The 12,596-nt window shown below is 45.3% G+C and overlaps 1 protein-coding gene across 4 annotated transcripts in view; it reads right to left on the bottom strand.

Moving 5' to 3' along the window:
* Znf346 (zinc finger protein 346) overlaps positions 1-9,647 on the bottom strand; it is a 54,590-nt gene extending 44,943 nt beyond the window's left edge. For all 4 annotated transcript variants that reach the window (XM_045153441.1, XM_045153443.1, XM_045153442.1 and 1 more), the window contains exon 1: positions 9,472-9,647. In XM_045153441.1, coding sequence (XP_045009376.1) covers positions 9,472-9,646 — 175 coding nt within the window. In that variant the 5' untranslated portion in view covers position 9,647. The remainder of the gene's footprint in view (positions 1-9,471) is intronic.
* Positions 9,648-12,596: the final 2,949 nt, after the last annotated feature.

Here is a 12,596-nt window from a genome sequence, read left to right as displayed (position 1 = left end):
TCCCCAGCACCCACATAAAGCCAGATGCCAAGTGGCTCATGTACCTGTGATCCCAATGCACCTATAACAATGTGAGGCAGAACCAGAGGAATAGGAAGTTTGTGGGCCTGCTAGTCTGATGTTTATTTGCAGTGTGGAAGTTTGTTTGCAGTAGCAAAAGACCCTGTCTCAAACAAGGTGGAACCCAGACACCTAAGTTGTTCTCTGACCTCCATGCATGTGCCATATGTACATAACTTTTTTTAAAAATTTATTTATTTATTTGAGAGTGACAGACACAGAGAGAAAGACAGATAGAGGGAGAGAGAGAGAATGGGCACGCCAGGGCTTCCAGCCTCTGCAAACGAACTCCAGACGCGTGCGCCCCCTTGTGCATCTGGCTAACGTGGGACCTGGGGAACCGAGCCTCGAACCGGGGTCCTTAGGCTTCACAAGCAAGCGCTTAACCGCTAAGCCATCTCTCCAGCCCATAAATAACTTTTAATTCAGTAATACGACAAACAGCTCAATTACAAAATAAGCAATAAATGTGAGATATTTACCAAATGTAATATACCAGTGGGTAATAAGTACATGAACTGGTGTTCAACATCACCAGTGTTTAGAAAACAGTGAGACAGCACTACATATCTGCTGGAATGGCTAGAATAAAAACAATAAAACAAGCAGGCATGGTGGCACACGCCTTTAATCCCAGCACTCAGGAGGTAGAGGTAGGAGGATCACCGTGAGTTCAAGGCCACCCTGAGATTACATAGTGAATTCTAGGTCAGACTGAGCTAGAGTGAGACCCTACCTCAAAAAACAAAAAACAAAAACAAAAAGATAATACATATTCAGGGAGGTATACAGAAACTGAAGCTCTCTTCCATCAATGGAAAAAATGTAAAATGGGAGCTGGAGAGCTAGCTTAACGGTTAAGGTACTTGTCTGCTAAGCCTAAAGACCCAGGTTTGATTCCCCAGAACCCACACAAGCCAGATGCACAGGGTAGCACATGCACCTGAAGTCCTGCTGCAGATGCTAAAGGCCCTGGCATGCTCATTCTCTCTCTCAAATAAATAAGTAAATATTTAAAAAGTTTTTTTATGCCAGGCTGGGTGTGGTGATCCACACCTTTAATCCCAGCACTCAGGAGGCAGAGGTAGGAGGATTGCTGTGGGTTCAAGGCCACCCTGAAACTACATAGTGAAGACCAGGTCAGCCTGGACTAGAGTGAAACTCTACCTTGAAAATCCAAAAAAATAAATAAATAAAAATAATAATTAAAAAAAGCTGGAGAGATGGCTTAGCGGTTAAGTGCTTGTCTGTGAAGCCCAAGGACCCCAGTTTGAGGCTTGATTCCCCAGGACCCACATTAGTCAAATGCACAAGGGGCACATGTGCCTGGAGTTCACTTGCAGTGGCTGGAGGCCCTGGCATGCCCTTTCTTTCTCTCTATATATCTGCCTCTTTCTCTGTTGCTCCCAAACAAATAAATAAAAATAAACAAAAGAAGAAGAAAAGAAAGAAAGAGAAAGGAATGTCCACTTGTGTATAAATATCCATAGCAGGATTATTCTTAAGAGGTCCAAACTGCAAACAATCCAAAGGCTCACAAGCGGTGAATGAATGGACAAATGTGGCCTATCCATTCAGCAGAATTTGACAAAACAGTAAAAAGGAATAAAGTACCAATACGCACTGATTTGGCTGGACCCCACAAACATGCTAAACAGCACTACAAAGAAGATGGCTGAGGGTTAAAGACACTTGCTTGCAAAGCCTACTGGCCCAGGTTCAATTCCCAAGCCATCTACATAAAACCAAATACAAAGTGGCAAACAGCAAGTGCTGCAGTAGCAAGAGACCCTGGTGTGCCCATACACACACAAATATATCTACACACACAAATATATCTACACACACAATTTTTTAAAAAGAGGGGCTAAACTCAAAAGATAACATATAGTCAGGTGTCTTGGCACACGCCTTTAACCCCAGCACTCAGGACGCAGAGGTAGGAGAATTGCTGTGAGTTCAAGGGCACTGTGAGACTACATAGTGAATTCCAGGTCAGCCTGAGCTAGAGTGAAACCCTACCTCAAATAAATAAATAAATGAATAAATGAATGAATAAATAAATAAATAGTATAGCCAGGTGTGGTGCACACCTTTAATTTGTTCACTCAGGAGGCAGAGGTAGAAGGATTACTGTGAGTTCGAGGCCAGCCTGGCACTACAGAGTGAGTGCCAGGTCAGCCTGGTGCTAGAGTGAGACCCTATCTCAAAGAAAAACAACAACAACAACAAAAGACAACATATCGGGGCCTGGAGATACAGCTCAGCAGTTAAAAAGTGCTTTCCAGGCTGGAGAGATGGCTTAGCGGTTAAGTGGGCTAGAATGAGACCCTAATTTGAAAAAACAATAAAGGGCTGGAGAGATGGCTTAGCGGTTAAGCGCTTGCCTGTGAAGCCTAAGGACCCCGGTTCGAGGCTCGGTTCCCCAGGTCCCACATTCGCCAGATGCACAAGGGGGCGCACACGTCTGGAGTTCATTTGCAGTGGCTGGAAGCCCTGGCGTGCCCATTCTCTTTCTCTCCCTCTATTTGTCTTTCTCTCTGTGTCTGTCACTCTCAAATAAATAAATAAAAAATGAACAAAAAATTTAAAAAAAAAGTGCTTTCCTGCAAGGCCTGATGGTCCAGGTTTAATCCCCCAGTACCCATGTAAACCAGATGCACAAAAGAGTGCATTTGCAGTGGCAAAAAGCCCTACTGTGCCCATTTTCTTTCTGCTCACAAATAAACAAAAATAAAGTATTTTTTAAAAAGAAAGACATTGAGCCAGTCGTGGTGGTGCATGCCTTTAATCCCAGCACTGAGGAGGTGGAGGTAGGAGGAACACCATGAGTTCAAGGCCACCCTGTCTGTATTTCCTTTGCACTGGCTAGAGGCACTGTGCGCCCATTCTCTCTCTCTCTGCCTCTTCCTCTTTCTCTCTTAAAGAAATACATAAATAAGGGAGGTGTGGTGGCACACGCCTTTAATCCCAGCACTCGGGAAGCAAAGATAGGAGAATCACTGTGAGTTCGAGGCCACGCTGAGACTATATAATGAATTCCAGGTCAGCGTGGACTAGAGTGAAACCCTACCTTGAAAAACAAAACAAAACAACACAACTGCTGAGACCTCATGAAATTACAAAGCTTTTGTAGGGCAAAAGACACTGTGAATAGAGCAAAGAGGCAACCTACAGAATGGGAGAAAATCTTTGCCAGCTATACATATGATAGAGGATTAATCTCTAGGATACACAAATAACTCAAAAAATTAAACAATAAGAAATCAAACAACCTAGTTAAAAATGGGTTATGGAGCCGGGCGTGGTGGCGCATGCCTTTAACCCAGCACTCGGGAGGCAGAGGTAGGAGGACCACCATGAGTTCGAGGCCACCCTGAGACTCCATAGTGAATTCCAGGTCAGCCTGGGCTAGAGTGAGACCCTACCTTGAAAAACCAAAAAAAAAAAAAAGGGTTATGGAACTAAATAGAGAGTTCTCAAAAGAAGAAACACAGATGGCATGTAAACATCTGCAAAATGTTCTACATCCCTAGTCATCAGGGAAATGCAGATTAAAACTATGTTGAGATTCCATCTCACTCCTGTCAGATAGGCTACCATTATGAAAACAAACAACCATAAATACTAGCAAGGATGGAGAAAAAAAGGAACCCTTCTACACTGTTGGTAGGAATGCAATCTGGTCCAGCCATTGTGGAAATCAGTGTGGAGGTTCCTGAGACAGCTAAAAATAGATCTATTATATGATCCAGCTACACCACTCCTGGGTGTATATCCTAAAGACTCATCTCATTACCTTATAGATACTTGCTCAACCATGTTTATTACTGCTATATTCACAATAGCTGGGAAATGGATCCAGCCTAGATGTCCCTCAAGTGATGAGTGGATAATGAAGATGTGGCACATTTACACAATGGAGTTCTACTCATCAGTAAAGAAAAATGAAGTTATGAAACTTGTAGGAAAATGGATGGATCTGACAAGAATTATACTAAGTGAGGTAACCCAAGCCCAGAAAACCAAACATCGCATGTTCTCTCTCATATGTGGATCCTAGCTACAAAATGACTGGACTTCTGTGTGAGTAGGAAAAAAACTCAGTAGCATAGGCCAGTAAGCCAGAAGGGAGACATAAAGGGAACAGAAAGGGAGGGAAGGGGGTCACTTAATAGGATGGTATTATATACATGTAAGTAGAAGGACAGATTAATGGGGGTGAAAAGGCCTAAGTGAGGTCAGGGGAAGAGATTGAGTAAAGGAAAAGTGGAGGGAGGGTTAATCAAAATCTAAGAGGATATAAATAAATCATATGGAAACCTACTGTTTTGAACAATGGAACACACAGGAGCCATAGATTGTTAATAGAAAATTTTCCATGTCAGGGATGAGATACCTTCCACTGAGTTGTTGGCCAGGGAGGTCCCTGATGTCCCTAAAACATTACAGGTCATTGCCAAAGCCCTTGGTTTTCCACCAGGAATAGATGGTATGAACCTATTGCTGAAGACTCCACATACTTGGGCTGCAAGATCACTGAGAAATCCTGCTGGAGCTGAACTGATAACCTTCTCCATGTAGACCAGCTGACAGAAAGCTGGAAAAAGCCATGCTGCATACAGTTCAATGGGAGAGAGAGAAATCACCCGTGAAGTTACCAAACAGTGGACACTGTAAGCTTTATATTTGGCCAGCCAGGCCAAATGAGCCAACGGGTGCAATAGTGGCATGTCTTTTATGGGGGAAACCAACTGCCCTCTAATTGGACTGGAGGCCTGCTCCATGGGAGGGAATACATTCCTGATACTGAAAACCTACCATAGGGGTAGTCATGAGCCCTAGGGGTGTGTTGCAGTCAGGTTCACATTGCTGATAGAAATCACCCAACCAAGAGCAACTTGTGGGAAAAAGGTTTATTTTGGCTTACAGTCTCAAGGGAGAAGCTCCATGATGGCAGGGAAAACAATGGCATGAGCAGAGGGTAGACATCACCCCCTGGCCAACATAAGGTAGACCATAGCAACAGAGGAGTATGCCAAACACTGGCATGGAGAAACTGGCTGTAACACCCATTAGCCCAACCCCAACAATACACTGCCTCCAGGAGATGTTAATTCCCAAACCTCCCATCAGCTGGGGACCTAGCATTCAGAACAACTAAGTTTATGGGGGACATCTGAATCAAGCCACCACAGGGTGTGATGCCTGCTGGTGTCTGGGTAAATGTATATGTACACCACACTGCCCAGTAAGCACTTCTCTTAATATTCATACCCACATATTAATGTTACTCTCATTTTTGGTTAGAGAACTTTCTTTTTTTAGATGGCAATAACCTTGACTCCGAAGGCACCATGGTGTGAGAAGTGACAGAGGAGTGCTCAGCACTGAAATATCTCCATCACACCTTCCATGGCTCAGGGTCCATTGTGGAAGAGGTGGCGGAAAGAATGTAAGAGCCAAAGGAAGGGTAGGACTCCTTACAACATGCTCCTCCAGACACAAAATGGCCTGGATATCCATGACCTCATAGTGCCTGACACTACCTACACAAGACCATCATAATAGGAGGAAAAGATCATGGCATCAAAATAAGAGAGAGTAAAGCCAGGCGTGGTGGCGCACGCCTTTAATCCCAGCACTTGGGAGGCAGAGGTAGGAGGATCGCTGTGAATTCGAGGCCACCCTGTGACTCCATAGTGAATTCCAGGTCAGCCTGGGCTAGAGGGAAATCCTACCTCAAAAAACAAACAAACAAAATAAGAGAGTGGGAGGGATAGGATGGAGAGTGGAGTTCCAAAGAGGAAAGTGGGGGGAGGGAGGGTATTACCATGGAATATTGTTTACAATTATGGAAGCTGTCAAAAAATATTTTTTAAAAGAAGAAAAGGCAAATTTATGGATACAGAAACTCATCAGTGGTCCCTAAAATAGAAGGGAGTGAAGACTTAATGGAAACAGTAGTTTTTACTATACTTTTTACTTCCTTTCTTTTTTTGGGGGGTAGGGCTTTTCAAGGTTGGGTCTTGTTCTAGCCCATGCTGACCTGGAACTCACACTGCAGTTCCAGGCTGGCTTTAAACTCACAGCAATCCTCCAACCTCTGCCTGCTGAGAGCCGGGATTAAAGGTGTGTGCCACCATACGTGGCTTATACTTTTTTTTCTTTTCTTATGTTTTTATCTTTTTTTTTCTTTTCCTTTTTTATAGGAGGGGGGTGGCTCGAGGTAGGGTCTAGCTGTAGCTCAGGCTGTCCAGGAATTCACTATATAGTCTCAGGGTAGCCTAGAACTCACAGCGATCCTCCTACCTCTGCCTCTCATGTGCTGGAATTAAAGGCGTGAGCCACCACATCCAGCTCTTTTCTTTTTTCTTTGAGGCAGAGTCTCATTGTAACTCAGGCTGACTTGGAACTTACTCTGTAGTTCCAGGCTGGTCTTAAACTCACAGCAATTCTCCTATCTATGCCACGTGAGTGCTCTACACCTGGCTACTCGATACTTTTACTAAAAGTCAATGAGTGGTACATTTATAATGGTTGAATGTATGGTACATAATTTATGGTAATGAAGGTGCTATGAGGAAAAGTGAGAATAAATGCTGCAGGTATCCCTGCATAAATATGGGAGAAGTGGAAACAGGAACATGAGCTGTGGTAAAGCTGTGACACCACCATATCTTCATAAATACAGATCATTTTTCAGATCACAGTTGCTGTGTTCTCTGTTTCAAGGTTCAGACATGCTCTCCCTGTCTCCAAGATCACTTTCTTCTTATGTACCCCCAGTTCTTAAGACATCTCTGTTTGTTCTTCTCTTACAGTATATTACACTGGAGCTGTTTTAGTGTCTGCTTCCTAGACTGGGCTGCAAGGCACTCTAGAGCAAGGACATCAGTAAATGTCAAATTAAGGAAAGGAAATTTGGGTAGAGGGAGGTAACTTTGTACCAATCTTCTTTTCTGTTCCTTTTTAAAAAAACATGTTATTTTATTGGAGGGAGAGAGAAAGAGAAAGACTATGAATGGGTGGACCAGGGCCTTTAGCCACCACAAACTCCAGATATATGTGCCACCTTGTATATCTAGCCTACATGGGTACTGGGGAATTCAACAGGGTTCTTAGGCTTAGCAGGCAAGCATCTTAACTGCTAAGCCAACTCTCCAGCCTCCCTCCCTTTATTTTTGTTTGTTTTTTGTTTTTCAAGATAGGGTTTTGCTCTAGTCCAGGCGGACCTGGAGTTCACTAGGTAGTCTGAAGGTGGCCTTGAACTCACGGTGTTCCTCCCACCTCTGCCTCCTGAGTGCTATCTTTCTTTCTTTGAAATATATTTTATTTTTATTTATTTGGCAGAGAGAAAGGGAGAGAGAGAGACAGAATGGGCACGTCAGGGCCTCCAGCCACTGCAAACAAACTCCAGACACATGCACCACCTTGTACAACTGGCTTATGTGGGGAATCGAACCTGGGTTCTTTGGCTTTGCAGGCAAGCACCTTAACCACTAAGCAATCCCTCCACCCACTCACCATTCTTTTTTTTTTTTTTTTTTTGGTTTTCCAAGGTAAGTTCTCACTCTAGCTTGACCTGAAATTCACTGTATAGTTTCAGGGTGGCCTCAAAATCATGGTGATCCTCCTACCTCTGCCTCCAGAGTGCTGGCATTAAAGGCATGATGCATCACTATGCCTGGCATCTTTCTTTCTTGTTTTTGAGAAAAGGTCTCATATAGCTCAGACTACCTTGAACTTGCTATGTAGTTAAGGCAATTTCAAATCCTGATCCTCCTGCCTCCAGGCATGGACTACCATATTTGACTTCAAACATATATCAAAGTCCAAAAGCGCTAGGAACTCATAAATAGTATACATATTAATTTAGGAGCCAGGCTAAACTTGTTAGATTGGAGTTGTACACACCCAAGTTTAAACACATCTCTCTTGGATACAGACTCAATTTTATCCAGGGCAGGCAGTTCACAAACACATTAAACTTTATAATAGCCTGCTCAGCAGCAAGCCAATCATTACAGAAATCTGATTTCCCTGAAGATACCTGTCAGGATTAGCACAGAAGCCCAGATACAGTTCCCTGTATATCTGGGTTAATATTAAGTAGCTAGTTCAGGACAAAATGAAGGAGGCTATGCAGCCAGATCAGGCCAATCCTCTCCACCTTCCTCTATCTCCCATCTTACCCAGGTTCAGGTCAAACGCCCAGAAGTGACCCCCTAAAAGTGGATACACTGCCCTCCACAAATAAAGAAGCTGGGTTGCCAGATATGGTGGTGCCTTTATTCCCAGCACTTGGGAGGCAGAGGTAGGAGGATCACTGTGAGTTGAGGCCCTCTCTGAGACTACATAGTGAATTCCAGGTCGGGCTAGAGTGAGACCCTACCTCAAAGAAAACAACAACATATACCCTGGTCAGTTTCTCAGACTTCTGGCCCTCCTCTTACTATAAATTCCTAGCTACAGACATACAGAAATGAGCCCCCAGGCACAGGAGGAACCTGGGAGTCATGAAGACCTTCCAAAGCCTGCACTCTTGCTAATACCTGGAATCCCAACATGTTCACACGTTTGAGGCTAGTCTGGGCTACCGGATAAGAAACCATCTGGAAAAAAAAAAAAATGCCTGGAGAGATGTCTTAGCGGTTGAGGCACTTGCCTGTGAAGCCTAAGGTCCTAGGTTCGATTCCCCAGGGGCTAGATGCCCTAGTGCACCCATTCTCTCTCTCTCTCTATTTCTCCGTGTCTTTCAAGTAAGTAATAAATAAAAAACATATATATAATCTCCCCCAAATAAGGAGGCTGAGGAAATGGTTCAGTGGGTAAAGCACAAACGTGAGGATCCGAGTTTGAACCCCCTCAACACCCACTTAAATGCTAAACCTGTGTTTCAGCCTTCGGGAGCTGGGAGACAAGAGATCACCCCAACTAGCGGGCCAAGCTTGCTAGCTGGGTTCAAGTGAGATACCTTGTCTCAATAAATAAGGAGGACAGCTATGGAGTAAGACACCTGAGAACTTCTGGAACACAGACACAATAAAGACAACCAAATCCGTCAGAAGTGTTGGGTTTGAGAGAAGGGAGGAATGCTGGACAGTTGCAGAGAGATGGGGAGGTATAGTAGTTGCTTGGCCATGGATCTGGCACGAAGAGTCTGCCCATCTCCCAAGAGTTTGCAGAAAACTGTGTTTAGATGGATGAGAAAGGAGGACAGAAGGAAAAAGAAGTCTCGGGGGCCCTCAATTTCGAAGCCCTGCATTCTTTATGAGCATGAGTTTGGGAGTCCTGGGGCTGGTGTGTGTGTGTGTGGGGGGGGACGTGACCAGAGCCCCGGGGACCGTCCCTCGGTCATCCCAGCAGGCGGGCGAGGGGCTACACCGGCCGCCGACGTCCCGCACTCACCTTCCTTCCTCCCCACCGGCTGGGCCCCGGACACTGCTTCCCACAGACGGCGCGCCCTCTCGCGGTCGAAGCACACTCTGTCCGGTTCCCGACCCTCCCGCTCCTCCGAGCTGTCGCCTGGCCCGGCCCCTCCACCGCCCGCAGCCTCCGTAGAGTCAAGCACAGGACACTCCATCTTTCCCGCAAGCCCTAGCCGCGGAGGCACTGCTCATGCGCTGTGGTATCGCGAGACAGGGAGAGGCTGGGATTTGGAGCTGCCATCAAATCTCGCGAGGTTTAGGTGCTCCTTGCCTGTGTCCCTGCGGGAAGCCTAGGAGCGGCTCGGTTTTGCTTTGCTCCTAGGACTTCGGAGTACGTGCGGTGGGTTGGAAAACTTGTAGTTACAGCAGCAAGGCCCCATCCTCCTAGATGGGCTTCTTCAGTTCTAGGATGAGGGACTTTAGTTACAGTCAGCTGATGCCACTTCTCATTTCCTTCTCTAAATTTGGAAAAAATATCCCCCATTCATTGGTAGGGACACTAAAGCCCAGATTCTACAAATATTTTATTACTTTTTTTTTTGGGGGGGGGGGACTGTCTAGGTAGGGTCTCATTCTAGCCTAGCCGTGACCTGAAACTCATTCTGATAGTCCCAGGCTAGCCTCGAACTCATAATGATCCTCCTACCTCAGCCTCCGGAGTGCTGGGATTGAATGCATGCTCCACCAGGCCCCGGATCTACAAATAATTTGCTCAAAAAGAGTTCCTTAAAACCGGCCTTAGTGGCTCAGGCATGACATCCCAGCACTCAAGAACTGGAGGCAGGAGGATCAGAAGTTCAAGGTCATCTTCAGATATTTTGAGTTCAAGGCCAGTCTGGATCCTGACTAAAAAAAAAAAAACTTGGCTGGAGAGATGGTTTAGCAGTTAAGGCACTTACCTGCAAATCCAAAGAACCCAGTTCAATTCTCTAGGACCCACATAAGCCAGATGTACAAGGTGGTGCATGTACCTGGAGTTCATTTGCAGTGGCTGATGGCTTTGGTGTGCTCTCTCTCAAATATACATATTATTTTGGCTTTTCAAGGTACCATTATGAGACGCTCTAGCCCAGACTGACCTGGAATTCACTATGTAGACTCAGGGTGGCCTTGAACTCATGGTGATCCTCCTACCTCTGCCTCCTGCGTGCTGGGTGGTATATGCCACCACGCCCAGCTAAAATAAAAAATATGTATTTTAAAGTTTGTACAACAGGATTTGAGAGTTAATGCCTGCATATCATAAATTCAAGGCTAGCCTGGGCTTTATTAGGAGACAAAACAAGTGAGGAAAAACTGGGTGGTAAGAACCTGCAGCGCCAGCACTCTGAAGGTGAGAGGCAGGAGAATAGAGGTCAAGGCCAGCCTGAGCTACATAAGGCCCTGCCTCAAAGCAAAACTACAACATGGGGCTGGAGAGATGACTCAGCAGTTGCTGGCAAAGCCTGATGGCCCTGGGTTCAATTTCCCAGTACCCACTTAAGCCAGATACACAGGATGGCACATATGTCTGGAGTTTGCAGTGGCAGGAGGCCCTGGGACAGCCAAACTCACTGTCTTTCTTTCTGTATCACTCTCAAATAAATAATAAATAAATAAATACATAAATAAGGCAGGGAAGATGACTTAGCAGTTAAAGGCACTTGCAAAGCCTTTTGGCTGGAGTTCAATTCTCAAGCCACCTGCATAAACCAGATACAAAAAAATGGTGGGCAAACAAGCTTTGCAAGCAAGTGCCTTTAACTGCTGAACCATCTTCCCAGGTCTGAGTTGGAGATTTATTAAGTGATAAAAGGTCTTTTGTTGTTGTTGTTGTTTTTTGTTTTTTGAGGTAGGGTCTCACTCTAGCCCAGGCTGACCTGGAATTCACTGTGGAGTCTCAGGGCGGTCTCGAAGTCAGGGCAATCCTCCTACCTCTGCCTCCCAGGTGCTGGGAGTAAAGGCATGTGCCACCATGCTCAGCTAAGTGATATAGATCTTAAACATGGGGGTTAATAGAAAGAAAGATGCTTAGGGAGATAAGATATGCCTGTGGGTATAGGCTTCTCAAGGGAGAGTCACAATTAACTGTATCTGTAATGGGCATATTTAGGATTTTAGTGGCTCTCAAGTTACATCTCTAAAGATTGCCTCTATCCCCCCAGATCCCTCTTGCATCTAAGGACCAAACCTGGGGCCTTGTGCTTGTTAGACAAACACTTCCACTGAGCTAAACTCCCAACTCCACCAGTCTTTTTTTTTTTTTTTCCTTGTTTTTTTGAGGTAGGGTCTCACTCTAGCTCAGGCTGACCTGGAATTCACTATGTAGTCTCAGGGTGGCCTCAAACTCACGGCAAACCTCCTACCTCTGCCTTCCAAGTTCTGGGATTAAAGGCATGCGCCACCACCACACCCGTCTATCAACCTGTCTTTTTTATTTTTTTGGGGGGGGGTTTCAAGGTAGGGTCTCATGCTGGTCCAGGCTGACTTGGAATTAACTATGTAGTCTCAGGGTGGCCTCAAATTCACAGCGATCCTCCTACCTCTGCCTCCTGAGTACTAGGATTAAAGGCACGTGCCACCATACCTGGCTATCCACCTGTCTTTTAAATATGTTATTTTATATTTTAGTTTGGGGGCTGGGCAAATGGCTCAGCAGTTAAAGGCGCTTGCTTGCAAAGCCTGTCAGTGTGGGTTCAATTCCACAGCATACATGTAAAGCCAGACAAAAAGAGTGTTGCAAGCATCTAACACACACACATGCACGCATGCACACACGTGTGCAAATAAAGAAATTAAAAAAAAATTTGGCCGCATATGGTGGCACATGCCTTTAATCCCAGGCTAACCTGTAATTCACTATATAGTCTGAGGGTGGCCTTGGACTCATGGCCGTTAAAGGAGTGTGTGGGTTAAAGGCATGTGCCACCACACCCAGCTTAACTTAAAATATTTTTAAGGGGCTGGAGAGATGGCTTAGTGGCTAAGGCACTTGCCTGCAAAACCAAAGGTTCAACTCTCCAGGACCCATGTAAACAAGATCCACAAGGGGGCACACATATCTGTAGTTCCTTTGCAGCGGCTAGAGGCCCTGGCATGCCCATTCTCTCTCTCTCTCTCTCTCTC

Source organism: Jaculus jaculus, chromosome 6, assembly GCF_020740685.1.
Source record: "Jaculus jaculus isolate mJacJac1 chromosome 6, mJacJac1.mat.Y.cur, whole genome shotgun sequence".
In the NCBI taxonomy this organism is placed as follows: Eukaryota; Metazoa; Chordata; class Mammalia; order Rodentia; family Dipodidae; genus Jaculus; species Jaculus jaculus.
This window is presented reverse-complemented; position numbering and strand designations above follow the sequence as displayed.